At 37.7% G+C, this 18,402-nt stretch overlaps 1 protein-coding gene across 2 annotated transcripts in view; it reads right to left on the reverse strand.

Moving 5' to 3' along the window:
* The window catches only part of LOC137162403 (probable acyl-CoA dehydrogenase 6), a 114,681-nt gene that overhangs the window by 86,073 nt on the left and 10,206 nt on the right, over positions 1-18,402 (reverse strand). For both annotated transcript variants that reach the window (XM_067562188.1, XM_067562189.1), the window contains exon 2: positions 7,327-7,447. In XM_067562188.1, coding sequence (XP_067418289.1) covers positions 7,327-7,447 — 121 coding nt within the window. The remainder of the gene's footprint in view (positions 1-7,326; positions 7,448-18,402) is intronic.

An 18,402-nucleotide genomic window follows, 5' to 3' on the forward strand; every position in this document is an offset into this window, starting at 1 on the left:
GAGGAAATAAATAAAAGCAGAAGAAAGCCTATTCATAATTATGCCAGGGTCAAAATGTTGACTACTATCATAAGAAGAAAAATGTGAGGGGTTTTTCCAAGAGTTTTCATGAAAAATGGATCCACTTTTCATTGAAAAATATGAAATTCTTCAACCAGCTCCATATTAGTTATTTTAAATACAGCTTCCCTCTAAATCTACTTTTAATTCCTCACAGATGTGAGTTTGTCAAATCTCTACCTGAAATATTTGCTCTCCTTTAAAAATGTGTGTGTGTGAGAGGAGTAACAAAATTGGCGGTAGGAGATAAAGAGACCTCTCCCTCCTCTCATCTTTCCATATTTTTATACACACACACACACACACACACACATACACACACACACATACACAAACACACAAATGATGAAGATGGCATTAAAAAGGAAAGATTTGGCAGAGTTTCCAGAAATCCTAGCACTGCAAGCTGTAATTTGAATTCCGAATGTGTTTTTGTGTCAGGTTTTTATCAGGCCCAAGCCAAGAGCGTTGTGATATACAGTGGGGCTCAAGCAATGAATGCACAGCTTATACCGTCCACACTTTCCCAAATTGCATCTCCCAGAAGGAAGGGAAGGACACAGCCATGAATCTAATTTTTCTGTATTTTGTCAGATATAAATTGTATTAGGATTCTCAAACTTTATAAAACGTAACTACAAATGATAAAAATAGACAATATTTCAAGATGGGTTGCTGCAATCATCAAATTACTGAAGGAAATGTTTTGTATGAAATGAGCAACAAAGCAACAACAACACTCTTACATGTCAATTATTTGAACGTGAAAATGCATCACCTAAATGTAGGCACCCATTTACGTGTCTAATTAAATTTACTAAAGGTACACTTGCAAGATAAATTCACCCCAGCAGGAGGTTTCTACTCCATTTAAGCCACCAAAATATGGTTGAAGAGAGATTTACTTGGTGTACAGTCTGCTGTCCCTCTGCTCTGGGGTGCCTTTTTCCTTTGCATGCTTCAGTAGTTGCCCATGCCCTCAGTCTACCCACTTCTTTATCTGCCTTCCTTGAGGCATGTAGTAATATTTGTTCTCTTTGCTATTTTCAACAAGTGGAGTCGGAGTGCATGAATGTGACGTGAACAGTCAGGCATACCACTGCTAATTTTAGGCATCCCTCTCAGCAAAACTTCTTGAAAATTTAGCCACCGTATAAGCATGGGTTCATAAACCATATGGCCAGAAAGAATCACATGGATCTTTCTTCTTGCATTTTTGCAGATCTCCAACTTCTCATCTAATGTGAACACGAAAACCTCCAAAGAATGTGCCTTGATCCCTTTCCTTGGTGACCAACTCTGGTAACCACTTCCCTTGATGGTTAAAAATATTTCCTGAGGTCTAACCTAACACTTTCTGTCCTTAGTTCTGGGAATATCAAATTTAGTTTCAGGGAGAGTTTTAATATCACATTAGTCTAAACATTGTAGTTTTTTGAGAGTCCCACAGTAAACTGAAATGAAAAGGACAGTAATGCACTAAATTATATTGAGATGTTGTTACATTTTTAATTCTGTTTAAGACAGAACTGAGTGAACTTCAGAAACAGACGTTGCTTAGAGAATTAATGTAAAAGAAAAATTAAATTTATTTTGGTTTATTAAATAATAACCTCTCGATTTCACTATGTTTTGTGTATCAGAAAAAATTTCCTAACAAAGTGCTGCAGTAGAATGTATAATACTTTCTCATTGGCCATTGCTTGAGTCACATAAAACCGAACACAGCAAATAACTCAAAAACATTATGCGGGGAAAAATTATTTACTGGCAAGGAGGTGAATAAGATGATATAATATGTCATTTCCTTTACTAATTTCTAGGATTCTCCAGTTATCTTTGGTTTCTTCTTGCCTATGGTGATTACATGACCCCTTCAGTAACCTCTTGAACTCTCATAACAGAACCAGAATTCTGAATTTACAAATACCCACATGTACAAAAAAATTGTACTGAGCAAAAAAAGATATTGAGAAGGTAATAAATCATAATTCCACATGGTGTGAAAATTGATGGCTCCTTTGCAATATAAATACCTCAATCAACTCTCCAATACATAAAAAGTCATTTTCAGTGATAACAATTACTATAGACTTGTAAGACACATGCATTGTAAAATCCTGCTCCCATAAAGCAGTTCATTGTTCACAAACGGAACAGTGTTTATAAAGGAAATAAAACCCAGTTGCAATAAATATCTGTAGTCTAACAGATGTTTCCAGCTATCTAAGCAAAATAATTACATGCCTGATACATGAACCACTTTTCCTCATCAATAAATGCTTGAAAGTTATGTCTGTTGAAAATAAATATTGAACTAAACTGACAGCCTCTTTGTTCCAAAAATGCAGCTGTTACTAAAACAAATGTATTTGATAGATGCAATTCTTACTTAGTGAGTACTGCCTGAATGGAAGCTTAAGTCTGGATTAGGAGGGAAGTAGCATGGAAATTACACTTCTGATTCATGCTGGAAAGAAGAAAATAAGGTATGCGGCGAATGACAAAAGAAACATGAAGAAGTATTCAGTACGTCTGCATCCACTTGAAATTAAAATGCTCTGTTCAAGTTTTCTTCTTTCCACCTATTTCAACAAACACTGATCAGGGCCACAATGGAGCTCTAATATAAATGATAATACAATTTTACATTTGCTTCAAATGTTTACACACACGATAAATGTATATATCACTTCATGACCCACCTGTTTCACTCCACTAATGATAGCAGCCTTCATCACCACTTTCTCTGGCCTCTTCCACAGGCACCTTTGTGCATTCTACCCTGCTGTGTTTATGCATGGGACACGTTCCTCAAATCAAGGTCTACATTCACTTCTCTGCCTGGTTCAAATCCCTTTTTAAGATCCATCTCTTCTGCAATGCCCATGGTAACTGCCTAATGAGAATAGCCAGGCAAGTAAAAAAAAGTAGTTGATCTATTTAATATATCTTATTAAATTACTTTAAAAGCCTCCCAATTGTAATGACAGATAATATACATAACCTTTTATTCCCGTCTTCCCTTCCTTACTTCACTCTCTCCATTGTGTTCTACACCAACCTGTCATGTCTTGTTCTTATTTAGTTTGTAAAATGCTTAGGGCAGGGTCTGTCTTATTTTATGCTTATACAGTAGCCAGCACAATGGGACCCTGATTGGGGCCTCTCCACACTATTTTAATTCAAATAATAAGTAAGATTGTATAATTTGATTGCAATGAAATCTAGAGTCATTACAAAGAGACAATATTAATATTAGAAATGTAAAGGAAACGATAGTTCAGAGATTGCTTTTGGGCATATTTCAGATTTTCCCATCAAACTCATTTACAGGGAGGGGTGTTTTTGGTCTGTATTTTTCTTTCACCCAATAATCCTATTTGTCCTTTAAAGTTAATCTTTAGCAGTCTCTTCACACTGTCAGCATTTTATAAAGAAGTGGCAGCTCAGAGCTAATTGGATTTGTCAAACAATCATAGCTTAACAGTTTTGTGAACTGTAACAACAACGAATAGCCACAGAAAAACCTTCTGGTTAAAATATATTAGTATGCGGATGTTATTTCCAAGAAAAATTCTTCCTCTTCAAGTCATTTTGTGAGAAGACATAATTTGTTCCATAATTCAAACCCAAATCTGTAGCAACATAATGAGATGACATGGTAGCTACGATGAGAGATAATGTGTAAAATACTTTGTGCAGATGATCATTTGCAGTTAAATCACAAATTAACTTTCACCTATTTTTGCTCCAGCCTTGAAAAATAAATTCTTCACTCTTCACTGACCTGACAAAGACCTAGGACTCATTGTCTGTTGTTCTTATAGGCACTTTGACAGAAAAGACAGATGATGAGAGATCTTAGTTGTAGCTGTTGTGATAGAAATGAAATATAATTTAATGGAAGGGGCCAATATACAATCATAGGACAAGGCTATTTAATTAATTATAGTAATAATAGTTTGCATTTCTGGAGCGCCCTCCGCATGAAGATTTTAAATTAAAGCATCAGAACACCTGTATTAAAATAGATAATTATTATCCCCAGAATACCAGGGAAAACAGAGACACTGAAAGAGCAAGAGAGTTTTCCTAAAACACACTGAAAGGCTATAGCAAAGATAAGAACAGAACCCAGATCTCGTCTTCCAGTCCTGTGCTTTAACAACTAAATCATCTTTCTGACTTCTTATTAGATAAATTACATTGTTTAAGATACCGGACCAAATTCTCTAATCCCACTTCGCTCCCTATGTGTTGCTCTGATGGTACAGAGGTGATGGAAACTGCCCACACCTTCACTGCCAGGGATTTCCTCAGTATGAGGGGAGTCGCTGGCTAGTCTAGAGTTGACACAGCTGTTTCTATGCCACCCCTCTTAAAGCTCCCAGAAGAAAGGGTCCATTGGGATGGGATTGGTATCAGGTACCAAGTTTGCTATGTTTGGCTATCCTAAGCAGATACTCCTTTAGGAGTTGTTATCCATTGGGCAGGCTGCTCTGAACTCCACTAGGACTTCAATCTCAGGTCACTGAGAGAACCCACCTTCTCCCTTTCTTCCCCTGGCCCCAAACACATTCTCTTTTAGTGTGCACAGAAAAGGAAGGGCAGAGCAGAAAATATGGGCCAGAAGAATGTATAAAATCCCAGTATCCAGATTTCCTTTCAAATATATATATATATTTTTAAAACTAAATAGATTGCAGCATTTCCTATTCCTGTGAGCTATTGAGGCCTTATTACAGTTTTTTTAAATGATGGATGATGATGATGCAGGCATAGCCTAGAATTGTCTCTATATCTGCTATGTATATCACCAGGTGCTTACTCTGATTTGGCTCCTATGGGCTGGAAGCTGCAGAATAGTGCTTTTTAAACACAGGTACATAATACAGTGATCAAGTGAAACACCCTACCTTTTCTCCTAAATGGTAAAGATAAAATAAGTGTGAGTGCTGTACAGGTCACTCAAGGCACATGTACATGTAGGCATAATGGGTCTAAATTTGTGAGGTACAGAGCACCCTCAAAATGCTTTCATTTTAATGAAGACTGAGAATGCTCAGTATATCTCAGGATCATGCTCAATGTTAACAAGAAGAGGATTCTGTACATAGGCAGACGTGCATCTACAGCAGGGCTTCTCAAACTTTTTTTTCCTGGGACCCCCTTTGAAAATACTTCAGGCTGTGATGACTCCCCCAAAAAAGTGACAATCCCCCCATGCTATGCCACCACCCCCCCCCCCCCCCCCCCACACCCCCATGCCATACCACCATTACTCCTGCGCTGCTCTCTGGCCACCCAGCTCTGAAAGGCTCTGGGCTGTCATCCACACACAGGACTGACAGCTGCAGCCCACAACCTGCCCCCCCCAATAACAACCTTGTGACCCCTTGAGGGGTCCTGAACTCCAGTTTGAGAACCCCTGATCTACAGAGTAACATTCCCAACTCTGGATGTTGTTATGGAAAAAGCAAGCATGAGATTTGCAGGCAGGCAAAAAAGCAAAACAGACAAGCATTTGCTTCCTGTGAATTTCAGAGAGCAAAACAATATAACATTAGGATTACTGCTTGAATACAGGAATAAGCTTGCAAACAGTAGCGAAAATTATTACACGTGTTGCATATGGAGAATAAGCGTACATAAATTCCATTGATTGTCAAATAGCTGCAACTCAGCAATTTTTGAAAATGTTTTCCTTTTTAAGGGTGTCCACATAGTGCATTTAGCAACATAAGCCTCTTTCCTGGATTCATGCTATCGCTTAGATCATTTGAATGTGACCTCAGAAGCAGAATGACTGAATCTCAATGTTGTGCAATTTAAATGTGAGATGCATTATGTGCCGATCATTTAAATTATGCTAACACCTGAGATACCTAGAAGCAAGTGACAGGAGACTAACACCCATGTATTATACAAATTACTAAGGTTTTATTTCATTTTACAGTCTGTAACTAAACCAGGAAAAACCCATCTATTGCATACAAAGAACAACATTTTAAAATACAAATAGTCAACGTTAAGCATCTAAATCTGTGTGTAGGGACCTAAACAGAACACAGTAGACCTGATTTTTAAAGCTCATAAGGAGCCTCAACTCCTAATGACTTTAGTGGAGCTGCAGGTACTCAGCACTTTTGAAAATCAGTTAATTTTTATTTAAGTGCCTCAGTGTGGACTTTGATGCCTTGCTTTATCCACACACATTTGAATACTTTGGCTTCAGGCTTCTGTGTTTAAGCCAATTCCTTCTAGCAATCCATAGTGAGTTTGTTAAACTAAATATAGACATGCTTGTTTCCTGCTCATTCAACATGTACAGTGACATGTATTTAAAAATTCATTTCTGTTACCAGTTCTAGTGGTATTTCCAATTTTAAGTATGTAGAATATCACTAGAATGAGTAACATCTTTAATACTGAAATTAACTTTTTAAGGGCTTCCCACTCTATATTACAACACTACAAGGACCCAAACCAAAATCCCAAATTCAAACTTAGTGTGTCTAGAGCAGGCAAAACAAACCCCCTAGATCTGAATGCATCTTTAACTTGGGGAGAGTGAAGGGAGTAGGGACAGTCCATAGATACAACACCCAGATCTTGAATCTGAACTTTCCCAAAGTCAAGGTGTTCAAATTCAGTCTATAACAGATAGAGATTAGAGCTAAGTGACTTTGGAGCCTGAGTCCCATTTTCAGTAGTGGAAATCAATGGGACTTAGTTTCCCAAGTAGAGCTGTGAAAATAACTGATTTTTTTATTTACTAGCTGTTCTGAAAAAACAGAGGGAAAAAAACCATTTTGAGTCAACCTGAAATGAAATGTTTCCAAATGTTCAGCAAAATGAAAATTTGAAAAATATTTAGTTTAGGGTCAAAAGAAATGTTAATTTAGTTTGAGCTTTTTTAAACTTTTAAAAAATTAAAATAAAATTGAAGTAAATTTCTAAATGGAAACTCATTTCAATTTGAAATACTGAACTATTTCATTTTGAAGAGCTTTTTTTTTGTTATGAAAACAATTTGGTGATTTTGACCCAAATTTGCAAAATGTCTCAGTCAACCTGAATCTGCATTCTGAAACGAAAAAAGTTTCAACCAAAAATTTCACAACGTTCTACTCCCAAGTGCCTAAATCATGTCTGAAAATGAGATTTAAGACACTTTGAAAATTTTACCCAAGATTTCAGATGTAACTTTTGGTTTCTGTCAATATCTATTAAAATAAATTTAAGATAAAAAGATTTTCCTACCTGTTGGTTTGTTAATTCCAAGGAATCCAGCTTGTCCTAGAGTTTTAAATACTTTGTGTGCTGGAAACTGGCTTTCTTCTTCCCATTTGTCCACAAATGGGTTAATCTCTTTGTCAATAATCTGCATTTGGAAAACAAATAAAAGAGTTCTTAAAATCAAAGAGGTTTCTATAGAAACTCTGAATGCTCTGGAGATGAATTTTAAAATAGTTAAAAAAAATTCTACTTTAGCTTTAAATACTTTATCGTAAAAGATATAAAAATATTTATAATGCAGAATGACACTAGTAAAATTTTGAAAACCCATGAGTTTGCTTTCTGTTGGATACATTAATCACCATGGTGTAAATTTGATGTCCAGTAAAACTGCAAATAAGGGCATGATACAAATGTAAATCCATTCTTTTAGAAAGTATAAATGTTGAGTGCATGAAGAGTTATGAAAAAAACAACCCAGAAACCAAGAGAAATGGAAACCACCCCTAGTTTTGCTACATCTAAATTAGTCTTTAGGTAGCACTATGAAGAGGGGCTTACAACAACCTCACATGATTAACTTGTATGTGAGCGATGCAGATTACTTGGACTGGCTATGCACAATGATTACATACACTACAAATAATTGTGGTGACAAAGGCCAAGCCACAAATGAAGACAGCCAGGAAGAGGGGTCAAAATGGCAAAACTAACCATCCAATGACAAAGGAATTCTTTGCCTAACTTGACCCAGACCCAGAGTCCTTGTTAATCTGCAACATTCTGGATCTGGTTCCTGTGCAATGGAATACATCCAATGTAGAGAAGGGCATTCAGGCTAACATCTGCTAATGAGATCCCAACATGGGATGCCCACACCCTGTACGATCCCATATACAATCTCTGTGCTATTAGCTCTTAAATAAAACCAGTCAAAGGGATACATATGCAAAAATGGGATTGGGGTAAAGGAGATGGAAATATATTGGGCCAGCTCCTCGTTCATGCTTGGGCCTATTTGCATCAGAGAGCCTAAAAGGACAGCTGAGGATTCTGCAAGCATTGGGAATTCTTCAACTGGCACAGAGCCAACATAGCCAGCTCCACACCGTAGCATGCATGGTTGGGTTGTGACCATGCTGCAGGACACTGCAGCAATCCCTGCCTATCCCCAATATAATGGCCCAGAGTGGTCCGTACTAGCCAGCATAATTTGAAGCAGCCTTCAAACTGCTCTAAATTATTAAGGGGGTCCCTAATCTGAGGCTAGGGCATAAGCCATTTTTCCTCCTCCTCCAGGTGCACCAATTTTTCAGTGCACATGAAGATTGAGCTAATTAAATATCACACATAGGAGGTCCAAATTAAACATACACACTTTGGAATAAAAAAGTTGCAATATTTTTAATAAGGATAAAGACAGATCTTTAATCTGTGAAGATTTACTTCTCTCCAATATAATGCTGTATTTTAACATACACTTTATTTATTATTCCAAGTGTTTACCCTTCCTAGTGTTTCCCAAGTGTTTACTTTTAGTCCACATCAAACAAATAAATCCTGTAGTGCTGATTACTTCTTAATCTGGAAATAAATACTTACTGCTTCCCAAATCGCTAGGCTGAGAAAGAAGGGACCTTGTGGAGTTTCATTTTGAGAGATCTAGTTATTGTACAGTCTTAGGAGAATTTCAGCCCATTCACGCTGGCTTCCTTCTCTGTGGCTGGCCAAAGAACACTGGATACCTCACATCAGGCAGCAAAAATGACTAATTTTAGATTTCACTCCTAACACCATATTCTGAGAACCAATTACACTAGATGTTTAATTTATTCAATTATTTATAATCTCTCTCACAGTGAACATTACTGATCACATGATTAGCAATAACAAAAATAAACTGCACTTCCCTCTCCCTATGTTGTATCTAAGACAGACTTCCACGATTTTTAGAAATTTTCATATTCCAGATACTTAAATATTCAGGATATAGACCCTTAATGTCGAATTTCCTGTAGCGAAGTATGATTTTTTTTAATAGTGTTCTTCCTTTGTGAGACTTCACTTGATAGTGTTCAGGAAAATGACTGAAAGCGACCACTAACCATGAACAGAAATATACCCGAATGTTTTGATGAAGCTCAGCAGAAGTAGGAAGCAGATGTACTAATATTGTTTTGTGTATTCTATGGCCATTGATACTGAGCCCAGTGCTGCAGCCATATTCATGGATAGCTCCCTTAGAAGTCAATGAAGTCAACAGAATGATTGCAGTATCAAACTCATTTACATTTCCCACCAGTTTTGCAGATTATAACCCTTTGTCCTGTCCTGCTTGTTTTTTGTCCTTTAGTTATAGCTACAAATATTAAACAGGGCCAAAGTAAATTCATTTCTAAAATTAGTGTGATCCAGTTTCATCAAAAATCACTGATCTCTCCAGCCTGACACCATCTTGGAGCTGTAAACAACATAAATGCACAAATCAAAAATGGTGCATTGGGGAGCATTCTACTAATATCTGGAATAAGTAAGACTCATTTTCCAGATGCTAGTAGCATTTCCACCATTTGCCATACCCCATTCTGAATGTCTGATTATCTATGATAATGTGTTTTCACTGTGTTGTCCCAAGTCTTGGCTTGTTGTCATTTGTGTTGTCTGTTTAGAATGTATGCTCTTCAGAGCTGGAAATAGGTCTTACTCTGTTTTGTAAAGCGTTGTGCTCATTTGTGATATTATATGATTATAAATAAAATTATACTTGATCTATTCTAGGTAAGTATTCCAAAAAACAAATATCCAAGAGACTAACGGAAATATAGGAATACATTTGCAAAGGGCCAAAGCCCTGTTACTCAATTTGTAGTAACAATTTGGCTCACAAAATATGTACTTATATTTTTGCACACTTACGGGGGTGAGATGTGGTTGTAAATTGAAGTACTTGCATATCTAACTGCTTGATTTGCACCTGGAATCTGGTACTTAGGTGCACATACTCAGATTTGTGTCCACAATTGAATTTTGGATGCCAAAAGCCAAAAACAATTAAAGTGCAGTTATTAAAAACGGGTGCATAAACTGCAGGCTTAAATTGTGCATTCAAAAGAGAAAGTAGTACCCATTCTAAAATCTAACCCAGAAAGTGCATAGATACATGTATTCAAGAAGTTCACAAAGGAAATATTCCTCCACAATCACAGACAATCAAGTAAGCTGCTGCTGATTATATGCTTCATCATAAAAAGTGCAGAAGATGATGGGTGGCAACATGTAGATTCATTAAAATCAGTGGGACACTTGTGGTATAATAAAACTAACATCAAGCCCTTCAGCAAGATTCAGAGATTTCTAAGGCTGCATTTTGATGTGAGGATTTGCATTTCCATAGGTATTCCCAATTACAAAGGCCAAACTTCTTGGCCTGACCAAGCAGGCATACCGCAAGGGAATTCAGTATCTATGCTGAAGCTAAACAGGAATCAGACTTCCCTTTTTCAGCATGCTGAGAAAGTATCCACAAAAGCATCTGAAGAGTGGCAATACTGTCCTCGTTTAGAGCGACAGCATAAGAATTTCTCTCAGGTACAGAATAGACATTTTCCTCATCCTGCCCCACCAGAGCGTGTCCACTCAAACCCAGAGGCATGATCTCTGTGAAGGAGAGGAGGGTTCAGTTTGTACACCAATGCAAGCTCCTGTCCCTCTGAGGAAACTGCCTGCAAGTTAATATCAATTGTAATTCTTTTAAAAAAACATGGATAGGTGCCCACCAGGAAATTAATCAAGTCAACAAATTAATATAACATAAGATGACAGTAACAACAACAAGCCTTTTTATAAAGTAAGTCTTTTTGAAATTGTATTCAAAATAGCATCTGTAGCTCAGGGTTGAGGAAGGGAGAAATGGGGAAAAAGAGGCAAGGTTTGGTTTTTTTATTTGAGTTTTTTGTAGTTGTTATAGATTATTCTAGCACACATCTAAAATAAACACACAGAAATTTATCTTCAGAAAATCCACATGAAGCTACAGCATACTGCACTATCTACTTGACTTTCCAGACTAAAATTTCACTTACATTGGGATGAATTTTTGCTTAACACTAAAAACTTTTCTGATAAAATTAAAAATATGGGGCATAATTTTAATTCTACCAACAAGGTTTTCCTGTTTTAGACAAAAATACACACATTTCTATATGATTTTACTATGGCAAATTAATGTCAACAGACGAACACATTCTGAAGAAAACAAATCAGGTTTACTTGGGCAGAACAACTCTTCACTTTGTGTATCTGCTTCCAAAATCCATAAACTGAACAGATTTGTATGCTTCCAGTAATGGGTGGGGGAAAAAACTCATAATCCAACATTTTAAGAAAATGTAGTACAGATGACTGCCAAAAAGTTTCATATGAAAATAATTTTATACTCAGAAATTTTAATAGTGCATTTCTTAAATTGAAAAAATAATCTCTGGGATTTCACTCAACACACAGATCTGTAGTTAGCCCTGCAACTCTATACTGCTTCTAGTAAACATTATTAACCATTCTTTGTTAAATTCTCATTACATTCTCTAACAAGTATACTGTTCATACAAGAGCAAAAATATAATTAAATGAATTAGGGCACTGAAAGCAAAAATAAATGTCCTTTAGTGACTAAAGGTCTTTTCCTGTTAGTCACCAGTGAGCTCAGCTTCCACGTAGCAATTTGAGGTTCAAAGCTAAAACAAAACAACTTTTAACCTTTACAAGCATTGTACTTATTACTTACCCCCTCATTTTACTACTTCTTATCCCTCATTTTATACTATTAATGTACAGTGTATTTTTGTCCATGATTAGCAGAATAACATTATACTGAGTGGAAATCTTGTATAAAAATACTGAATTCAAAATAACTCTTACATAAGTTCAGGAATATCATTAAATCTTCCAGTGAGTCCTATTCAAGCTGGGAACATTCTACCAAAATGACAGGGAATTTGAGAGAGAAGAGATATTGTATGAATTAATAGGATATTTAACTGCATTTAATTGTGGTGCCATATAAGTGTATTATGTCAGTACTGATATTAACAGATTTCAGTTCAATGGCTCTAACTTGATTACAAAAAAGATCACTCCCGTTATCATTATGACAACATAATTAAAGAAGTCTCTCTAACTTAGTTTAATGAAAAAATTCAAATGAATAGAAAAGCAACAAACTCAACTAATTAAAATTTTTTACTAATAACTTACTACGAGAAAAACATCAAACAAGTGAACTGGGAGAACTAGATAGTTCAGGGGATTGACAATGGGCTATAGAGCCTTTTACCTCAAGCACTTGGCACAAGCAATAAATAGGCCTTAAGGAGAATAATTAAACAAACAATCTACAGTATAGTGTTTTTCTCTGTCATATCCTACAAAACCTAGAAATATTTGTAATAGCTGCTAATGCATTATAATTTTTAAACACACTATATTTACTGGTATTTAATGTAAAGGGTAATCAGACAAGAATCAAGGGCTCAGAAAAATTTCCTAGATGGCCCTCACCATTTTTATTGTACCAGGATACTATTAATTCATTTAAAACAACCAATGAAAAAGTGTTTCTTATGGTTTTGAGTCCACAGCATATGCAGTACTTTCCTTTTGCTCAGATGTTCAGGGTAACCCTGACTGTTCATAAAAACTGCTTCAGAGCAGCACTGCCTTTCTGCACTTGCAATCCAGGCTGTATCAATATGCTGCATCAGCAAAGTGATGAACGAGGCAGTGAAGCTATAACCCAGAGCATCCCTATGCTTGACATACGCTCATGGAGGAAGTGGAAGGACATACACACTAGTGTGAGGAAGACTCTGCATGGTGCTATTTCATGGAGTTTAACTGAATTGCTTTTTGAGTGAATTGCTTTGTGCCTTCCTACACAGCAAGCAGGGGGTTCCACCTTCAGAAACTGCAGAGCCAAGAGATTCTACATGAAACAGAGAGTCACCTGCATGCTCCTGGGGCCCCAGATCATACACCCCTACACTCCCTGGCCATGGCCTCCCCTGGGAGCTCGCACTTAAAAACAGTCCTCTGGCATACAGGAACGCTTAAAAAAAAAAATAACAATATGGGCCAATACTACCATTCCCAGAAAATCTCTGTGGATCTGGTAGGGTATGATTAGTGACCTCCCCAGACTCCTTTCCCAGCCTGTTGCTTCCTTCCAGATTCTGCAGCCAGCCCTCTGTGGGATTCCAGGAATACAGTGTGGTTCTATGGAGGTCCTCTTCTATATGAGAAAGGCAAGATGCACACATGGAAGACCCTTTTCCTGGGCAGGTTGGCGAGGGGGTGTGTGTTAATCTTTGCCTATGATTCTATATTTGCCTGTCTAGCCAGAAGTATGAAATGGCATCTCTGATCCATCTATATTAAATGTAAATGCTTCAATGAGAGTTGCTTGAATAATGGGCTTCAGGATTGGGCCCAGTGACTAAAGAAGTCTCTGTACCCTTTCATATTGTCACCATGAGGCCTCTGAGAAACAGGCCAAGAAAACATTTTCCATGGGAAGACATGATTTAATTGGAAAAAGGCCATTTTAAGTGCAGACATCTGTTCCATGACCTTATACAAGATACTTGGCACAAATAAAGCCCTTCAAAGATTATATTTTAAAAGAAGAAGATTCACATTACTAAAAGAGAGCAATTAGAATCTTCAGCTTAGACTTTTTTAAAATTACTACTATTGTTCACCTCTAACAAGTCTCAAACTGGCCAGTTTTAAAATTACAATCTTGAAGGGATTCCTTCTGAATTCTAAATATTTTTCTAAACTACCATCAAGAAATTAAATAATAATGTGAGTGTGGTACTCAAAAATGTGAAAGCAACAGAATAAAAATAACAGCTCCCACTTCCCCCTCCCTTCTTCTGCTCAGGCCCCGGCCCCGGGGTTGGGCAGGCTTGGACTTGGGACAGTAGTGTGAGTTGCTGCCCGTGCCACGACGTCCGCACTACTTTTAGTGCCCTAGCCCAAGCAGAACTAGCACAAGTTTGTCTGCCTTCACTGGGAATCATACTTTATACCCAGTGAGGCCACATAAAGGAGTACAGAGGAATGAAACTGTTACTCCAGGAGAGCATAGGACTTTGCAAGTCCAATTCTGAAAAGACTGTGCAGGTAATTAGTAGGGGCAGCCTGTGGGTTACTACTGAAGTCTGAGATACACTCAGGATCCCTTTGATATAATGAGTGAGAAAGGAGAAGAAGGGTGGACAGTTCTGGCTCACTCCAATTTTCCTTGCTTTTATTTGAGATGGTTGTGGCTGGTAAGCTGGTCTCAGCTTCCAGAGGAACTGTGGGATTTGAAGACTGACCTGTACTAACAGCAGTTAGTACAGGGCTTAAGTGGAAAGGTCCATTTATAACCTTACAAATAAATAATATAATTAATGAATAATAATAATACCATGCCATAAAACTCTTAACATTCCTTTGGACATTGTCAGTTATGCTGATGCCCAATCGGTAAAGAGAAGAATGTTGTTTCCTACAGCACTGGAAATGCAAAAGAAAGCAATGATCAGCAAATGTTGGAACTGTTAGTGAATGAAATTGTATTTTCTGATTCTAAGAGAAAAAATAAAGAGGGAAAAAACCCATATGTAATACATCTTTTTTTTTTTTTTTTTTTTTTTTAAATAAAACCACATTTTCAAGAGAAAGAACCACACAACAAATCTTGTAATAAGAGTTATGTATTTTCTTCCTATCCATTCATACAACAATGATTGGGCAGGGTTCTGTTTAAACCACTCAGTATTCTCCCTTCCACTGCTGCTGCAAATGCCAATTAAATTTTACTACTACTATAAATCAATTTCCAGTATCTAAAATACATCCTTGTGTGCAAAGACACTGTTAGTCTATCAGGTCATTTGAGTAGATGTTGCAACCTCAAAGGCACCATTAATCTCCATCTTTCTGTTACAATTCCTGAAAATATATCAATTATATAAAGATGATACAAAGACCCATATTTATATCAAAGCTGTTTTGGCTCTTTGGTCCAGTGATGTTCTTCCAAAGAAACACAAAGGATTAATAAAAAAGTAGCAGAGACTACCCTGTTGCAAAATGTGCTGAGGGCAGCCAACTAAATACCAATGTTTTGCTCATGACCTACACAGTTTCTTAACTTTCCTTTTTGAACAACACTTAGAGTCTATTTTACTAAAGCCATTTCTCCATCTCATCAATGGTAAATTTCCATTACAACTGCTATGAAATCTGACCACAATGGGCAAAGCTACACACACAATACAGCTAGACTAGAGCTTTCTTTATATCACTGTGCTAGTCAACTCTGCAGCTTTCAAATCACGTATGGCACTGTGTTCTTCTTAGGTCAGCTGTACAGACAAAACTATTCAGTTGTTATTAAGATTACATTTTTGCAAAACTGACAACTCTGCTGGGGATATAAAAAACGTATTTGTATTCTAACTTTTAGCACTACAGTATCTGTATTCAGGAATATACACATTATATACAAAAAGATGATATAATGATGGTCTCACTCTCTAGAGAGAGCATGTGATAAGTGACAGCTGGGCATATTCCATATAAATGCAGAGTTAAGTTAGAGTTACTCCAACATTGCTGCAATACCCACCTCTCCCTCGATACCTACTGAGGGCCAGAAATCTGTTCAGATCTCGCTGAATGTTAACATTTTTTTAAAGTAAGAGTATGGGGGAGAGAATGGTGAGGAAACCTAAAAAGATTTTGGAAGAATAGCTTAAATTCTGGAACGCCAGTCTACAAACATACTTAGTCCCAACCACTGTGGTATCTTAGTGCCTTACATAGCTATTAAAAAGAAAACACAAAATTCTCTTTTTTGCCCTCTCTATTTCAGTCAGCAGGATTTTTGTGTGTGTAGTGTTATGGAGGGAAAAGTTAGGTCACAGAAATTCCCTTTTTCATGTACAGCTGGCCAAGAGACTGTGCCCCTCATTCTGCTGGATTCAGACTTGGCCACAGTGACCACATATTCTGGTCTTAATTGTAATTCTCTGTGACTAGTAACGAAACAGATCCCTATAAGAGCTCCCTTGGTTCATAATGAATCAGTCTGGCTGTTTAACACTACAAATTGCCAAGAACACACTACCACATAGCTCCACTTTCTTCACCAGTTCTCTGTTGAATACAATCTCAAACTCAAGTTTAGCATGATCTTCAAAGCCCTCAATAAGACAGCCCAAGCTATCTGATCCAGGACTATGGAGCTCATTTCCAGAAGAGATTGGAAAGACCACAAATCTCACTGCTTTCAGAACAAAATGTAAAACCCACTTTGTGTACCCAGGTCTACTGGGCATCCAGGAACAGTGAGGAATACAGCTGAACTCCAAGGCTGTGGCCACCTTTATGAGCTGAGGCCAGACACATTCAATGCAGGATGATGTTACAGAGGCAATACATTCTTCAAAGTGCCCCCTCTCCCCAACCAGCAACACCTTTCTTTCTTACTAGCATGCAGCTACTAAATCCATCTGTGACAAGTCTGGCATCAATCCCCCTCCATGGGCAATAGTGTCACTGCCTTCATCTCTGTTATGAGATTTCCATCAGACAGTGTTTTTTCAGATATTTCTGACCCTTCTAGTAACACAGCATGATTAATGTATTCCCTTTACACTTGTAGGTCATAACACACCAGGTTTGTACTCTGTGTATATTTTTAATATTAAATTATGCAAGATAGTGGTCACAGGCTCATGTGAGCCAGTGGAGCATCTTATAAAGTGAGCTTACCTAGTCTCACAGAGGTCATATTAACATTCAGTTCAGGGTGGCCCACCTGGACCCTACATTTCAGTCTTTTGTTGACTCAAACAAAAGATGCAGTCAGAGTTCCGCCCTGACCATACCAGGCTTCCTGGGTTCCAGCTTCACCCAGAACCGGCCCCTGGAAGAAGCGTAGTCAGCCTTTTTTATCTTTTCTGCTGGCCTGGATTGGCTTCTGCCTGCTCCCAGCTCTTCTAGCCACTGTAAGACTGATTCGGTGGATTCCACCTGCAGCTGATCCTGGGAGGCCTTTCTAGGCAGCTCCTGGAGGTCTAAACTCAGTACTCTTTTTCCCCCAAAAGGGTACACCATGGCAATGGATCTTCCAGTAGGGGGCAAACAAACACCTAGTACACGTTTTTACAGTAGCAAATTATAGATATGAGGGAGTTGATATAAATCTTTATCTTTATCCATTAGTCCTAAACTCATTGGAGTAGTAAACTTTTATTGAATTATTTCTCTCTTATCATGTAACTTTTCTCTAGGATTTCTGTTAGTCAACAGATGAAACATATAGCAGGAGACAGGAGTTCTCCTGTGCTTCTGCTTTTGGATGAAAGGGTTCAGAATAGCATCTTTTCACCTTCCTTCCCCCCACCTACATGTGAGGGATTTCTCTTTGCCCCCTCAAAAATAATAAAAAAAATAAAATATGCTTTAAGAATTTTAGGGGGCAGGAGTAAAGGGTTAAAAACTCTGGGTGAAATCCTGGCTCCACTGAAGTCAACAGGAATTTTGCTATTGACATCAATAGGCTCAGGATTTCACCCTTTATATGGCTATATTGTACCCTTGATCTTTAACTCAAATGCCCCTTGGCATCAATAGGAGTTCCATTAATGGAATTCGAATAGGTATTCAGTTAGCCCTAGAGTGGTTGCTCTTGGGATATGGACAAATTGGAACGAGTCCAGCGGATGGCAACAACAATGATTAGGAGGCTGGACAACATGACTTATGAAGAAAGGCTGAGGGAACTAGGCTTGTTTAGTCTGCAGAAGAGAAGAATGAGGGGGGGATTTGATAGCAACCTTTAACTACCTGCAAGGGGATTCTAGGGAGAATGGAACTAGGCTGTTTTCAGTGGTAGTAGATGTCAAAACTAGGAGCAACGGTTTCAAGTTGCCCTGGGGGAGGTCTAGGTTGGATATTAGGAAAAATCTTTTCACTACGAGGGTGTTAAAGCACTGGAATGGATTACCTAGAGAGGTAGTGGAATCTCCACGCTTAGAGGTTTTT

Source organism: Emydura macquarii, unplaced genomic scaffold (assembly GCF_026122565.2).
Source record: "Emydura macquarii macquarii isolate MOO-44397 ecotype Brisbane River unplaced genomic scaffold, CSIRO-AGI_Emac_v2 contig_2422, whole genome shotgun sequence".
Taxonomy (NCBI): domain Eukaryota; kingdom Metazoa; phylum Chordata; order Testudines; family Chelidae; genus Emydura; species Emydura macquarii.